The 15538-nt window shown below is 46.4% G+C and overlaps 1 protein-coding gene and 1 non-coding gene across 2 annotated transcripts; one reads left to right on the top strand and one right to left on the bottom strand.

Annotated features, from left to right (window-relative positions):
* Nucleotides 1-1116: 1116 nt before the first annotated feature.
* TRNAA-AGC (transfer RNA alanine (anticodon AGC)) lies at nt 1117-1189 on the bottom strand. Its single transcript has one exon. It is a non-coding gene; the product is annotated as a tRNA-Ala (tRNA).
* A 12151-nt stretch (nt 1190-13340) lies between these two features.
* LOC119110415 (keratin-associated protein 10-4-like) lies at nt 13341-15273 on the top strand. Its single transcript, XM_037234234.1, has 2 exons — nt 13341-13428; nt 14175-15273. The coding sequence occupies exons 1-2, from the start codon at nt 13353-13355 to the stop codon at nt 15233-15235; spliced, it is 1137 nt and encodes a 378-aa protein (XP_037090129.1). The 5' UTR covers nt 13341-13352; the 3' UTR covers nt 15236-15273.
* Nucleotides 15274-15538: the final 265 nt, after the last annotated feature.

The following is a 15538-nucleotide window of genomic DNA, read 5'->3' as shown; positions in this document are numbered from 1 at the left end:
GTCGAAACAATTGCTGTTGATCGACCTTCCATGCTGCAGCTTTCCAACACCAGGTCTTCTTAACATCACGCATCTGATGTTGCTTATGTATCCATACTGCTCCCCCAAATTACTGAAATTGATTGCAATATTAAACCATTTTTTTAGGAACTCTTATGAGTCTTTGCAACGTCTCACGTGCATAAATGCAGTGTATACGCTGAAAAAGTCATCTCGACGTGCTTATGGTCGGAGAACACTGTCAGGTTGCCGGCTACCAGATCTCTATTCTGCTCATCAACATCCTGCACAACGACGGCAAGGCGATGTCTGGAATGCTTCAATCAGACGTTCAGCCTTCGCAACACAGCTGGATCAGGAGCTCAGCTTAGTGGAAGGCGCGGTCGTGCGCTCGCTGACTGCGGTGATGAGCCGAGAGAACTCAGCTCTAAAACTGTTCTTGTTTGTTAGCTGTGTCTTATCTACCTGATCCATTACAGCTGGCGTTTTCATTTACAGTTTGCAGTCTTGCAGTTTGCATTTACAGTTTGCAGTTATTTTCAAGGAACGCTGCAAACTGTCAGTGGATGTAAAGGATATTTGACAAATGGAAAATATGATACGCAACCTTGAAATTGTTGAGGGTTCTCATTGGTTTGTTCTGACCTCTACACCTAACTAACAGCTGACCGAGCGATGTCAAATGATATCACTACGTTAGTGGCTAGAAGTGCTGTGAGTAATGCACAGGGACGGAGCAAAATGACCAATGCAATCGAGGCGCCTGAAACATTATCTGTCAAGAAGAAAATCTTCATTTGAAATGAAAACGAAGTGTCTGTTGTTTCTGCTTGGGTAAGAGACAGACAGCATCATATAGGTTCAGTAGCTGAGTGGATCGTGTAGACCCGACGACGCGTAAAATGATAAAGTAGCGCTGGTTATTATTTGAGGTTAACTCCATTTCGAACTAATGGCGACCGCTTCAGGATGTTTGAATTTTGATGCACATTTGATGTCAATGTAAAGGCATAATCCGAATAACAAGAGCGCTTACGTATGGAATCGTTCTTGCTTGCAAGTAGGCGGCTTCTGCACGCTCTCATGCTCATGACGTGTCATCCAAAATTGACATTTTGGAGCTGCGGGGTATCGATCCCCGTACCTCTCACATGCTAAGCGAGCGCTCTACCACTTGAGCTACAGCCCCGTGTGTCAGGTGGAACATCCAGGTGAGCGAAGGCGCCCGGCCTCAGCCGATACTGACCCCCGAATGTCGAGACCACGCCCCGTCGGCTCCTTTCACCTAACAGTCATGGATGACGGATGTGTTTTTTTGGTGGTTGCTGGGTGAACCACGAAACCAATGTGGTGCGGAAAACATAAAACAAAGTATTATTATGTAAAAGTCCACACAATCTGAATTAGCAAATAGTCCAAATAGTCTAGCCGAATACAAAAAAACTAAATTGACAATATACGCTGTCGTAATATCATAATCATGCGCAGACATATACAGACAGATAGCCTGTAAGGTGACGGGGTCACCTGATGTATAGCAATATGTAACACCGAGACGCTTTGCTTCTATTTGTCAGCACAGGGGGAACGCTTTTATAACGTTATTCTACGCTATCTCTTCGGCGCTTTCGTTGACTCGGAACGCAGCAAGGGGCAACTCGTCCTCCTGTTCGATTCAGCAGCTGCTCGTATGGTTCGTGGCCATCGCCCTCTCACGACGGGTCTACTGAGGAGAGGTGTTCTAAATTTGAGAGCATCTATTAACAGAAAACCCGCGTGGAAGAGGTGGTGTTCTGTGCAATGCGGGCTTAGCACACAAAGGACAGGCGCGGACATTACCATTCGATGGGAGATGACTGCGGGATGAAAACGATGTAGAGCAAGATCACCTAATGAACAAGGTGTTGTTGCGCACTGTGAGTTTCCAGGAAATAGGCCACGACATTCTACTTATACGGATCCCTTGGAATGTTTGAGTAAACCTGTACCAGTAGACAACCTTTGGCTCGCTTCAGCCGTCCTCAATGATACTCACGTTATGAGTTATGACAAGCCATGCAAACACAGACATAGTTTGCATACCCGGGAATGCGTACTCATTACGCAGGGGTCATATGGGAACACTAACCAGTGGAGTCGAGGCCAACCATACGTGCAGACCCAAACCTATTTAGCGTTCCTCTGGCACGTGCCGGGAGCGGCACACCTTGCTGTCAGCGTAACGGTGGCATTCCGCCAACGCGAGAGCTCACCCGATGCTGCCTATTAAACGGTTGTCATGGGAAATGCCTTCACACCTGACTCCTTTAGAGCTGGACCGTTGAAACTTCGAGGTACCGTTTTCGTACCTCTCACATGCTAAGTGATCGCTCTGCCACATGAGCTACAGCCCAATCATGACCCACCCATATTCAGCTGACCGCATACGGCCGGGCGCAGATTATTACAGACACTACTTATTATTACATTACATTGTTACATTACAGATAAAATTACAAAAGTAATGGAAAGTAAAGCAGCATATGAGATCGCTGTGCCGGTGCCAACTTGAAATCTATTATATTCTGGTGTTTTCCTGCCGCCCAACCTGTTGTTATAGGGCCCTGGAAAAGACCCATCAGAGTACAGACTGAGGACGTGATGTAAGGTAACAGATGACCACTTTCACATCACATGTGGTGAGTACATGATGAGAAGTTCACTATACTCGAATAGATGCATCTCTCAGGACTGTTGGGTGGATGTGTACTTGCATATTCCTGAACATGTTACTTTCCTACGTGCCTTTTTAGAAAAAGGTTACTTTCCACGGAGACGGGAGCGCAGTGCTACAGCCAAGCACTCTCAGGCACTGCGTGCGCATGATCGCGCAACAGAAGCCAGCTACTCACAGTGGTGACGCTAAATGATTATTACAATAAGTGCACCACAGCACCGAAGGCTAAATTATTACTAAATTCAGGCGTGAAATGAGAAAACGTTTCCGCTTTAAGTATGAAGGTGGCTGCATATATTTTCAGGCACGCAGCACGTCTCCCAAGATGCTTTTAACCGCAAGCATGGCCTTACGACCATGTTCAATCCCTTGTAGATGGCCATTGAGAAACTTCCGCGGAGCTGCGGTGTTTCGATCCCACACGTTTCATATGGGAAGCGAACGCTCCACTACTTGAGTTACAGGCCCAGCTTAACGCTGGGTTGAGTCCAGTAGACCTTTTTCACCGTCCTGGCCTTCGTCTCACGTCGGCACCACGTCCCCCGGCCCCTATACGGCATGGTTCCTTTTCCAAATCATGCACGCTTTGGACGTGTTCGGTCCTCGTCACGGAATAAGTCGTCATTTCAACAAAGCTCCCGCAAAAGTTGGATAGAAACATCGGGCTCACACTAACTAAACAGAAAAAAATATATTGGAGCAGCCGGTGCCATAAGCATGTCAACATTTAAAACTGGCATGCTTGCAATTATCACAACTACGCATCCACACGCATTGGGGAAGGGATTATTTTGACCCTGCCTCCCCGCAGGTTTTCCAGATTGTTTTCCGAACACGGCGCGGCGAAGCCGTGCCAAACTATGCATAGATGTAAGAATTCGAATAACAAATCTTTTTGTGCAAGCCATTAGATATTCCGTGTAAGGTCGCTGACTTGTAATAGGTCAAAATCAGGGCGTGGCTTTCAGTGAAGGCTTTTTGTAAGGAGTCGTTCAACCTGATGCAACATAACTAAGTGTTAGACGAAGCTATACATCTCTGAGATGATCTCTTAGGCAAAATAACAACTGAAGTTTAAAATTAAGCAAACTTAATTGACCTAGGATGAGGTATAAAGATCAGGGTAAGGCTGAAAACTATTCTGTCTTTTCGTCAGAAGTTTCTTTGGGGGTACTTTGGTGTGCTCATTTTTAACTTATTCATGGCAGGAGCCGCATGGGCATATTGAATTGACCTCTTGCAGGTAAGAATAAGCCACTGACCTAAAACAACCCAGGTCAACATGTTACTTTTAGGAACATATCGCTTTGCGTACTCCCTGACGCTTATTCAAATGGCAAAATAAAACAAATCTCATAGATCTTTTTCATCTTGACCTTCTAAAGGCAAAAAGTCATGAGAATGAAATGAAAATCCGTGAACTATTGCTTAGAACAGAAATCCAGGTTCAAGGCAGCTGCATAAGGAGGTCTGGGGTCACTTTGGACACGGATCTTAAGTTTGACCTCGTTCAACCTTATTCAACTCAAAGTGCATGTCGGAGAAGCCTCAAGTCCTAACACGGATGAGTTTATGCACACGCCAACCCATTCCGTGAATTCGGCGTCCTAGCTTTCTAATTTTTCAGATTTCATTGGGTTGAACCGACCCCTCCACCACCTCAGCGAAAGGGGCTCAATCGGCCAACTGGACGCGTGTCAAAACAAAATTCCCACAAAAACAAGTGGCTGTTTTAGGGAAGGGACAGCGGTAGTTCTTAGGATATCTGCGCAATTCTACAACACCACTAGTCTCCGAACACCACGACACGCAATACGTTGTGGGGATCGGGGAAAAACTGTCGTATCAGCGGCTTCTGCGGAGTTCCGCAAACCAAGCACTATTATTTGCTGTTAAGCGACACTCCTTGCACCAGGTTTTCCGCACCTGGCTTTGCCGTTGTTATGCATGTGATGATGGTTAGGTACCTGTCATGTTCCAGCAAATTGTTAACCTTCCTAAGAACAGGTCAACATTTTCTCGGCAACGCTTATAATTCAATGCTACCTATGTCGTGCAGAAATGCAGTGCATGCACTTTAAAGGCATACACTACATAGACATGTCTAAGCATGCTTATGCTCTGCATAGCTTTGAAGGTAGATACTGCCTAAGTATGCTAGTATGCTTAGGCATGCGAAACACTGGCAGGGTGCCAGCTGCCAGGTCATGGTCCTGCTCATCAACACAACATACCAGCCTTAGAGGGAATGTTCCACATTTTAAGACATTTAGCTAGGCATCAGATATGATGGGAAACGCTTCTTTGCAACTATTGGTAAGCTTTCAAGGTTCAAAAACGACGCTAAGTAGCAAAATTTCAAAGTTCATAAAAATAGGCTACATTACGTCAATGTTTGATGACGTCATAAAATGGGTTTGTGGCGACAGTAAAACCTGGCAGCATCTGACAGCCAGACGTAAAGGCTGCGTCGAAACACACAAAAGCTGACGCCAACCGGCCATTCTCGTCGCGGGGGCTGTGTCGGGGCGCGGATTAGTGGGTGGGTTATTTGTGGATTTTTTGTCTTAGTGCTAGCCGTAAGAAAAGCTTTCATGGACTGTTTGACATGCACAACGTAGCGATCGCCAGATTTTATGGCAGACTATGAATATCAAAGCACGATATGCTGTGCTGCTGCTGTTGCTGCTTTGCTGTTAATGATTTTGTCAATACTTTATTGTCGGCCCATCGTTGCGCGGAGTAATGTAGTCCTGACATTGATATCATGTGATGTGTACAGTAGTCACTGTCCTTATTGTTTTAACTGGAAATGGGGTGTCATGCCAAAATAAATAAATTTGCAACATTCTCTTTATTGTTTGTAACCAGAAATGTGGTGTCATGCGAAAAGTAATAAATTTGTAATATTGCCATGCACTGATTGTGCAACTACTGCTGTGGTAAAGATGGTAAGGTTGGGCTACCAAGAATCTTCTTTTTGCTTAGGATTATTCATGCAATTGATAGTTAACCCTAAAATAACCATTGTGGTACAGCAAGGGTCTTGCCGTAGACAGTCCTTCGGCATTGTTAAATAAATTTTTGCCAGTCATTCACAAATTATAAGCTGCTATCTCATAGGTCTGACATGGAGTGCTCAACCAATGTGGTACATCGTGTAATGGCACTGGTCAATAGCTTCCTTGTGGCACTATCTCTGTGCCTTACTATGGCATGACAGAATGATCAACAATACAGTTTTTCGACTGCAATCCATGCCGCTTTCATAACAAATTCCGGTATGAAAAGATGGGTCAAGACTGCGCTCTTGTATTGGCTTCCCATCTGACATATGGCTGACCAAAAACACATGATACAATATACAAATCACTTTTCGCAAAGCAGGCAACCAATAAGTGGCATCACTTGGTCAGCCTGCTTCGGGAATCCAGAAAACGCAGGTGAGAAATATGCAAACGCATGTCTCACTTCCATGGTCATGCAACATGCTACAGCCATCAGACTGTTTTACTAAAAAATAGCAGGAAAATTTTACATGTGGTGAAATGACAATACAAACATGCTGACCTTGCGCAAGGCTGGAGACGTAACAAACGCTTGTAGTTATGGTTGGATGGGCAAAATGCAAGGAAGTGATGAAGCTGCCAGTGCACACAAGGCTCATGATAAGCATATTATTACAGGCTGTCCAAAACACCAACAGCGATACTTTTCCACCTTTCTCAGCACCCAGCGTTCCACGCAAGTTGCAGTGACTATGACATTGATTACTCAGGAGCAATGCTTGCCTGCATACAAGATTTTTGAAGACAGTACACTGTGCACCAATAATCATAAAGCTCTATATTTTCAGAATTGTTTAACGAAAGACAACTTTGCAAAGCTATATAAGGTGAGCCTATACTGAGCATGTCCATAAATGAGCTGCACACACCAGCTCATACTGCCAAAATGAATTGCTGATGCAATGACATGAATGGATTAATTACATGCTGTCATGCCTCAAGAGGTTCACAATGTTGACAAAGTCGTAATGAAGAACCAGTAACAGTACTTGACTTTGTACACCCCTGCAACATAAGTGCTAGTGTTTCTCAGTTTGTCGCATTCCTTCGGCGTGTTCAGACACAAACATAAAGGTAGAGGCAGGCATCAGTATCAATTGGCATCAATACATCAGGCATCAATATATCACATTTTATTGGGATTCAGTAGACTGAAGAATACCAAAACAAAGTTCTCTCTCAGAAGAACAAACCTCGCACGTACACTCCGCATCACATCAATACCAATATAAGCCACTGGCACACACTACCAGTAATCACACGCATTTCGAGCCCCCGATTCACACCCTTTTGTCACGTAAGTGTGATCTCACATTTGCACAGCTCGTGGGACTATCAAATTGCAGGTTTCTCACAATTTCCGCACAGGTCTTCAGTCACAACACCGAACACCACCGTGACCTACCTTCGAAACAGAGTTTCGATGGGGGTTCATGCTCATGCGGCTAAGAGGTTCTTCTTGTAAAACACAATTTTTTGTTCAAGATCTAAATTTGTCGTACCATATGTGTGAAATAGTTAGAGAAAAATATATCTAAAATTACTGTAATGCTTCCCACATTTCATGATGCCTTGCTAACCCATAAACCTGTGCGAGGTTCTGTGCCCCGGTACACAAGGCGCCAACCGAACGGTCTAAGAGATACGTTAGTAGAAGAAGAAAAAACGGCAGCAGGAGAAAAAAGACAGATTTGCCGTCGTGTCTTCTTATTTACAACTTCGGGGGAATGACCATTTTTTGGGTGCCATACTTTTTTGCAGACAGTGGCATGCTCTTTTGTAACATTGACCTGTGGCCAAGAAATAAGGAAAAATGACCCGTTCACGAGTGTTGCACAACCCGAAATTGCTCACGCTTGTGTTACAGCCAATTATCCAGCCAATTAAAAACAGCCGATTATCTCCCGCGGACTGTGCCAAATGCGCACCATCATTGCCTTTACAAGTGTAGCAGTGGCCATGCTGTTTTGGCCATAAAAAAGCAGCCTGCAATATCACTGGGATCTAAATTTAGCATCTAAGTTTCTATGGCGTCATTTATCAGAAGGCGATTTTGAGGCTGGCTGTAAATAAGCCTTTTCGTACTTTGCGGGCGTGTAACTCAGGAACCAGAGCGTTTTGGGTCTTAAAAAGGGCATATCTGTGAAATGTAGCAAAATGTCCTCGGGATGGCTATTTCGATTCAAAACGCCATACAAATGTGGAACATTCCTTTAATTGTCCATCCAAACCTGGAGTTTACAAAATAGCTGGAGCGCAAGATCGGCTCTATCGAAGCCGCAGTCTTGCGCTCACTGCTCACTGTTGGGTGCGAGAAGGGTGTAAAACCACTTGTTACACCACCACCAAAACCTGTCTTCGAGGAGGGCGCCTAATATAACCTGCTATCGATTGAAGGGCTCGATATGCGTACTTGGCTTTTTGCTCTACCTTGTCTGTTACACTTAGCGTTTTATGTTGCGAGCTACGCTGCAAAACTTCAAATGGGTGTAAAGTACCTTAGAAAATGGTGACATATTTGAGGTATGCAACATGTAGGTACAAAGTGCGAAAATTGCAGAGGGCTGTTGTCCGTTTGGTCAAGCCTCTAGCCACCGCTAATCAGCCGCGAAGAAGGTGCTCGCAAGTAATGTCACTACGTTAGTGGTTAGTAGTGCTATTAGTGCTGCACAGTGAGGGCGAAAATGGCAATGAAGTCAAGGTGCCTGAAGCACACAATTGTCAACAGCTGAACCTCCATCTGAAATGATACCGCAATGCCCGCTCTTTCCGTCTGGGTGAGAGGCAGGCGACGCCACATGGCATCAGCAGCTGAGTTCGTTATAAAGGCACAATGACACATGCAATGACAAAGTCACCCCGGCTCTGATTAAAGGCTAACTCGTTATCTAGCCAGTTTCGAGAGCACCATGATGTTTGAATTTTTCGCGCCTTGTCTATAAAGCTACTATCATACTAACTGGAGTGTTACGTGCGGAGTCACTCTCGCTTGTAACTAAGCAGCCTCAGCGTGCTCTCATGCTCATGACATGTCATCCAAAAGCCGGATTTGGAGATGCGGGGTATCGATCCCCGTACCTCTCACATGCTAAGCGAGCGCTCTACCACTTGAGCTACATCCCCTCGTTCAACGTCGGATATCCAGGTGAGGAACGACGCCCTGCGTCAGCCGATAATGACCCCCAAATGTCGAGACCACGCCCGTCGGGTCCTTTCACCTAACAGCCCTGACGGACCATATCGTGTAGTGGCCACTGGGTGTGCCGTGAACCCAGCAAGTACAAAGACTATAATACATGTCTAACGAACATAATGACGAAATATTTCTTTTTTAAAGTAAACGGAGTAAACGGAGGGTGGTCCAAGTAGGATGTACGAATACAACCAGACAAAATGGACAACATAGGCATGTTTCTATCATAATTACGCATGGATACACACAGATAGCGTTCGGGGTCCTGAAGTGTGGAGTAACGTGCGATACTAAGACCCTCTGTTCTGTTTGCCACTGCAGGGAACACCGTTATAATCGCGCTTCACGATTTTCTCATGGAGCTTACGTTGGCTCAGAACGCAGAAGGAGGCAAATGGTCCCCCTAACCGATTGAATAGTTGTTCTCGTGGCTCGTGCACCGCACCCTCTCACGGTGGATCTACTGAGGATAGCTATTCTAAATCTCAGGACATTTATAGGATGTTTCATTTGCAATGTCAACTTTAAAAAGACTGCGATATGCATAAGATAACTTGTTGTGGTAGCCCATTTTTACATAACAAGACTTTAAACATTTGTACATTTTTGTTTTTATAGTCAGTGATCATCTCCCTAGCAAAACGTCTTCAGGTCAGCCTCCTGTACACGAACGAAAATCTGAAACTCCAAAATGACCCCCACCTGATACGGCATAATCATGGTTTTCATTACTGTTCGAAGCGGCCAGTGGAAGTCATGGGATAATTACAGTTGGTGAACAGGGGTAAAGGGGTTGGGGGAAACCAAAGGTATCTGTGTTTTGAGAAGCGCAGTGCTCTGAACTGCGCCGAATGAGCTTCGCAGTGCCTATTTCAGTTCAAAACCCCACATAAATGTGAAACACCGCCAAAGAAACTCCCGATTAGCTAGACGATCACATCACGTCATAGACGAGCACGTCCTTCAAGCCGGTGATCTCATGACGAAAGCGCAACCATTCTACACTCAATCGCAGCCTACGCAACCGCAGCCGAGCATTCGAAGCCAATCATCTCAAATAGCACGACAATTTAAAACGCCAGGTATCGGACTAAACACGTTTGTTACGCTGAAGCCAGTCACAATTCTTACGACTATTAAAAACCTCGCTTTCTGGTATGTTATGTTGTAAAGTATGCGAAGTGGACCTCTGCTGAAAACAAAAACAAAAAATGCGAAAACCACTGATCTGAGGGTCAATGGACAAAGCATTCAGTAACCACTGATCTGCAACGTCATCACTAATATGGTAAAGCTTTCAGTACACTTTTGTCACCTGCGAAAAGCTATCTGATTGAAATTGCTGTGTTTGGAAGCGCTTCGTGGCTCAACTTGTTCACTCAGCGAATCGTCATTGCTTCGACATTTGCTTTATACAAGCTCACGCTGCAATCGTTAGCGACCATAGACCAGTGCTAGGCTTCGAGTTCCGTCGAACTGAGATTTCCTGTAATCCGTTTTAATTTTCCCAATTTTGTCACCAAATAGCTTGAAAAAGTGTCCATTGTTGTCACCAATCATATCCTGCGAACCAGTAGATGTTTTGCCACTGAAGCTATAGAACCATGGTCTGATCAATATTGCATGGCTAAAAACACCGAAATCTTTCTGACTCTCATACACCTTATTGTTGAGACACACCTAATTCTAGAGACAGCACAAAGAGCCCCAAAACCATCACTTTGGGAAGGGCAAAATACTAGGGGTCATCATGCGTTCATTCCTCCCCGCGAAGAGGAATTGGATATCAGTATCTTCAACGTACGGACAACAAAACGGATGGAAAAATTTACCAGTCTCAGGGAAAATTAGCGCCATCTTTGCGCCCACGCACACTCCGCAGTCTTTTTTACAGTACGCAGAGGAAGAAAGTGTGTAGTTAAAATAGACACTTGCCGAAGATATTGGCCTGCTATAGACTGAGCTGAATATGTCATTGTTTGGTGGCGTCCTGAGACGCTTCATATAACGCCTAAGTCGATGCAAACTGCCCGTGTCATGGTTGCCACTGTGGTGGAGGGCGTGACTCACTTGTGGTATTTCTACGCGTCGATAGGTGGCGTTGGTATCTATACGTACACATCTATGTAAGGAGCGTTATGTGCATATGTTTTGGCCTTTTCTCGTGGTGTTTTAATATATTTTCTGGGTTAGCACGTTAGTATGCTTGCGGCGGTATTCTTAAATCTTTCATTCTGTCTCATACCTGTCATAACTAGAACATGCCAAATGTCTGAGCAAGTTGTTAAATAACGCAGTTCGTAATCGATGATGGAATCAGGAACTCAATCTTACTGTTAGCCAGTTGTCTCCTATCGGTGACACACTTCATGCTGAATCGATGGGAACACGAAAGTTTCAGGGTACATATTTTGCTCGATTGTGAGCACGTAATAATTAATAAGGTGTGGTATTTGCGTGACGTTTCTAGGGCGTCAAACATGTTCGGGTAACTTTCAAAAATGTGGGGTGGCATACGTCGCTTGACTTGAATAGATAGTCAACCCGCACCTGCGCGGGGAAGTTGATTATCCCCACGGTTCTTCTTGTACAGTGAAAAAAACAACGCAGAGATAAAGTTATAAAAGCTGCAACCACACCTCACTTGCTTGTGCACCATTTGCCATCGTTCGAATGTCCTTACGTGGCAGAACAGTATAGTATCTGCAGTTTGCTTCTTTCAGATATCATAAACAGGCGAGGTCATTAGCCTGAGGTGACGCTAATTGCTGATTTTTTCGTAAACAATGAAAATCTGTACGTCTTTTTGTGTAGTTTTACTGTGTGTACAGGAGGAGAGTACTGACTCCCATGTGCGACTATAAAACATCCACAGAGCTGATGAAATTAACCTAGGTCATGATTTACCTCTGTAGGTGCATTCTGCAAAACACATATTGAGCTCAAATTTTTGAGGTAATTTTGGGCACAGAATTCACCTATTGTACTGGTAGCATGTTTTGGATCTCATTGTCATACATAGTAGGGTAACAAAAGGTCACGAGGCGACATGTAAGGTCAAATATGGGCATCCAAAGTCAATGACCTCTGCTGATACTAGCGGAAAGGCTAGATAAACGAGTGAGACGTATGTAACCACCTCTATCTCGTTTTTGTGAAGCTGATTAAGCATGATTTCATGTACCAATGTGCATGTTAGCAATTTGTTACAAATACACGCAGTTTGTTGCAATTGATTTTTGACCCGATTAGCACTTATTTTTTGGTTGGATGATTCATGAAGTTGGCTTAAGTTGACTTAAGACGACATGTAGGTTAGCACTAGATGACATTTTTGTGTCTGGGATACTTTTGTCCAACAGCTGCCAACAATTAAAGACATTAAACAATTTTACAGACACACCGTGAAAGGAAAGAAAAGCATCGTTTTGTAGGCTGTTATTAGACCAATGTCTAACGGTGACATGACCGAAATTAGTCCTGTGGGGACCAAAATGGTCGGAATGAACTCTTCACAGTCTTAACGCTTACTTCTGTACCCTCTGTATCGGTCTTGACGTGCTAACATATGTCTTGACCACATCCATCAGAATGATTTCTTTCCTTCATTGGCTCTAGTGACCTCAAATTTGACCTAAGGTCACAAATGTGACGTGCGTGCTCAATTATTTGACAAGGCTTTCGCAGCGGTACCTTTGTTCTCTCTCGTACGACGTCTGAAAGTTAGAGACGCCAGGAGGAAGTCAACTTCGCCAGCCAGGCGAGGTTGTCTCAGACCTTCGGCTGGGTGCAGGTAACTAGGCATGACTTTGAACTGTAGGGAATTATCTTACAAATGGCTGTTTCTATCAGGACAGTTTTGGAGAGGGAGCAAGTCTCAGGGGGTACCAGAATGTCGCGTCCCTCCCCCTGGCGAAATCTTGAATCCGCCCGTGGAGGTGACAATCATGTTCATCATTTTGTTCCCATCACATCGTTAGAGACATCTTATAGTTATCACAGAGCACCTAATGATTTGTATCGAAATATTTTCATGCTTCGAGTAAAGTCACAAGCGCTTCGCGATGATGGATTATAGACGGAGTTTCTATCCACTTTTCCTACGCCGCCGCCTCGGTCATCGCCCTGCTCGCCACCATATCCAGCTTTGACTCACGGGCGCCGCCAGCTGATCCTACCGTGTGAATGTCAGCTGTCATGCCCGACCGGTTGAAGTGCGGCCAACGCTGACGCCGAGTCGGCGAGCAGACGCGTCACCCCGTCCGAAAAGGTCATAACCGGGTCAGGCTGGGACGCCTGTCACTCAGCACGCTTGCGTTACAGAGGCCCACAGGAAAGCTGGAGCGCGCAGAGCGTGGACCCGTTCACTGCGAACATGGCGCGTGCTACGAGAGCTGCAGCGTTGCTGCTGTTTCTGCTGAACTCTGCGCAGGCTCAGGAGGACGCCGGAGGTTCGTAACTGTGGCCAGCTGCCGGTAGAGTCGGTAGCTGGCTCGGTCTGATTTTACAGACTCTCGCCAGCGCGCTAAATGTCCGAGGGAACTTTTATATTAAACAATGTTGTGTCTCTGCCAGAAGTAAATGCTAGGCCTGAGCCTACCGAATATACGGGAAGCTTTCCCTCTCTTGTTGAATGCCACAATACTCGGGGCAACTGACCGCACCGTTTAGAACGGGCCCAGCAATATGGAACCTGGATAGCGGCGTTCAGGGTCGATTTCTGACTACATCGCTTTTTTGCGTTTGATGTGAAAAGTCCGCGAGCCTGGTTAAAGCACCGGATGACAAACTCCGCTTCAAGGTATATGCTTACGAATTGATAATGCTACAGAGCATCATGTGGCTGAATATATATATATATATATATATATATATATATATATATATATATTTATGCATACATATATAATATGCATAATATATGTAGGTATATAAATGGGAGAAAAGGGAGTCTGTGCCTACCTCCCTAGGAGATATGCATGTTTACATCACTGCTGTCAAAAGACATTGAAACAATTTCGAAAAATGGGCTCGGTTTCAGTTATGACCACCCCCAAGTGATTTGCATTGAGACACTGCGACGCAAAACTTGGAGTTTCGTCGCAAGGCGTTTCCCGTTGTGTGTCTGCATCCGTTCTTCTGCGTGCCTGTCGAACTGCACTGTATACACCTGGCAGTGTTGCGTTTTGCACGACAGGCACGTCGAACCGTGACATCTGCAAGCGGTGCTGCGAGTCTGTTCAGCTGCCCTGTCCGAGTCACTGCCCGCCGTGCCCGCAAACCACGCCAGGCCAGTGTCCGGACTTTCCGGCAGCCTTCATCAGGTGCAAACCGGGCGGCACTGTGGACAGCTGCACGAGCGACGCAGAGTGTCCGAAACATGAGCGCTGCTGCCAGACCGGCTGCAGCCGTAGGTGCAACCCCGTGTGCAACCCGGCCTGCGGCGCCGGCCAGAAGTGCGTTCGCGGGGGCACCCGCTGCATGCTCCCGTCCTGTCCCCTGGGCCCGGCCCGCTGCGTCAAGGTCGGCACGGGGGCTGAAGCGCAGCGCAAGCCGGGCCAGTGTCCCCTCGACGACTTAGGGCCGTGTCCGACCAGTCATACGGACCGCTGCTCTGGCGACGGCTTATGTCCGGGCAATCAGAAATGCTGCAGGTACGGCTGCCAACGCACCTGCGTACCTCCCTGCAAGTACTCCTGCCGGAGCGGCTACCAATGCATACTGCCCCCCGACGTCCCCTGCCCTCTACCCAACTGCGCCATCTCCTCCTGCCAGAGGCGGCAGACGGACAATCCGTGCGCGCTGATACGCTGTCCGGGCAGGTGCGTCGTGCGCGACGGAAAGCCTGTCTGCCAGCGCAAGCCTTCCCCCGGCGCGTGCCCACGCAGCAACTTCTTCGGCAAGTGTCTGAGGCGGCAGGACAAGTGCACGTCAGATGGCGCGTGCGGCGACGGCCAGCGCTGCTGTGCGCGCGCCTGTGGCCGCGCCTGCGTGCCCGCCTGCACTCCGGGCTGTCCGAACAACGCCGTGTGCGTGTTGAAGAAGGTGGTGTGCAAGCGAGCCCCCTGCCCGCCGATCGCCGCGTGCAGCAGTACCTGTGATCACGTGGTCTGTCCCCACGGGCAGCGGTGCGTGGCGGGTCCGCCCAGGCCCCGCTGTGAGGTCGTCAAGGGGTCCACCTGTAAGAGCCGCGTGTGCTTACCGGGATTTACCTGCCGAATTTACCAGGGTAAACCCGCCTGTGTGAAGTATTCTTGAGCTTGAAGGTTCACTATGGATAATAAATATTCCCTTGCAAAGGCTCATGTCTCACTGTCATCGCTCGAGTTCGCCACTCCGCATAACACAGTCTGATAGGGGGACGAGGATCCCCTCCCCGGGTGTTTCAAAAGTAATGCAGATTTCAAGAATAATTCAACGGAAAACACCAGCGGGGTGCTCTCAACCATATATCTCACTTCGTATTAGTCTGTATGTGTTAAGGTCATTAATTGATCCCAGTATGCCAGGTCAAAGGTCACATTTTCGTGACAAACGCATTTTTCAGCTTTACCACATAGT

The sequence above is a fragment of the Pollicipes pollicipes genome, unplaced genomic scaffold (genome assembly GCF_011947565.3).
Source record: "Pollicipes pollicipes isolate AB1234 unplaced genomic scaffold, Ppol_2.1 Scaffold_7231;HRSCAF=8579_pilon_pilon_pilon, whole genome shotgun sequence".
Taxonomy (NCBI): domain Eukaryota; kingdom Metazoa; phylum Arthropoda; class Thecostraca; order Pollicipedomorpha; family Pollicipedidae; genus Pollicipes; species Pollicipes pollicipes.
This window is presented reverse-complemented; position numbering and strand designations above follow the sequence as displayed.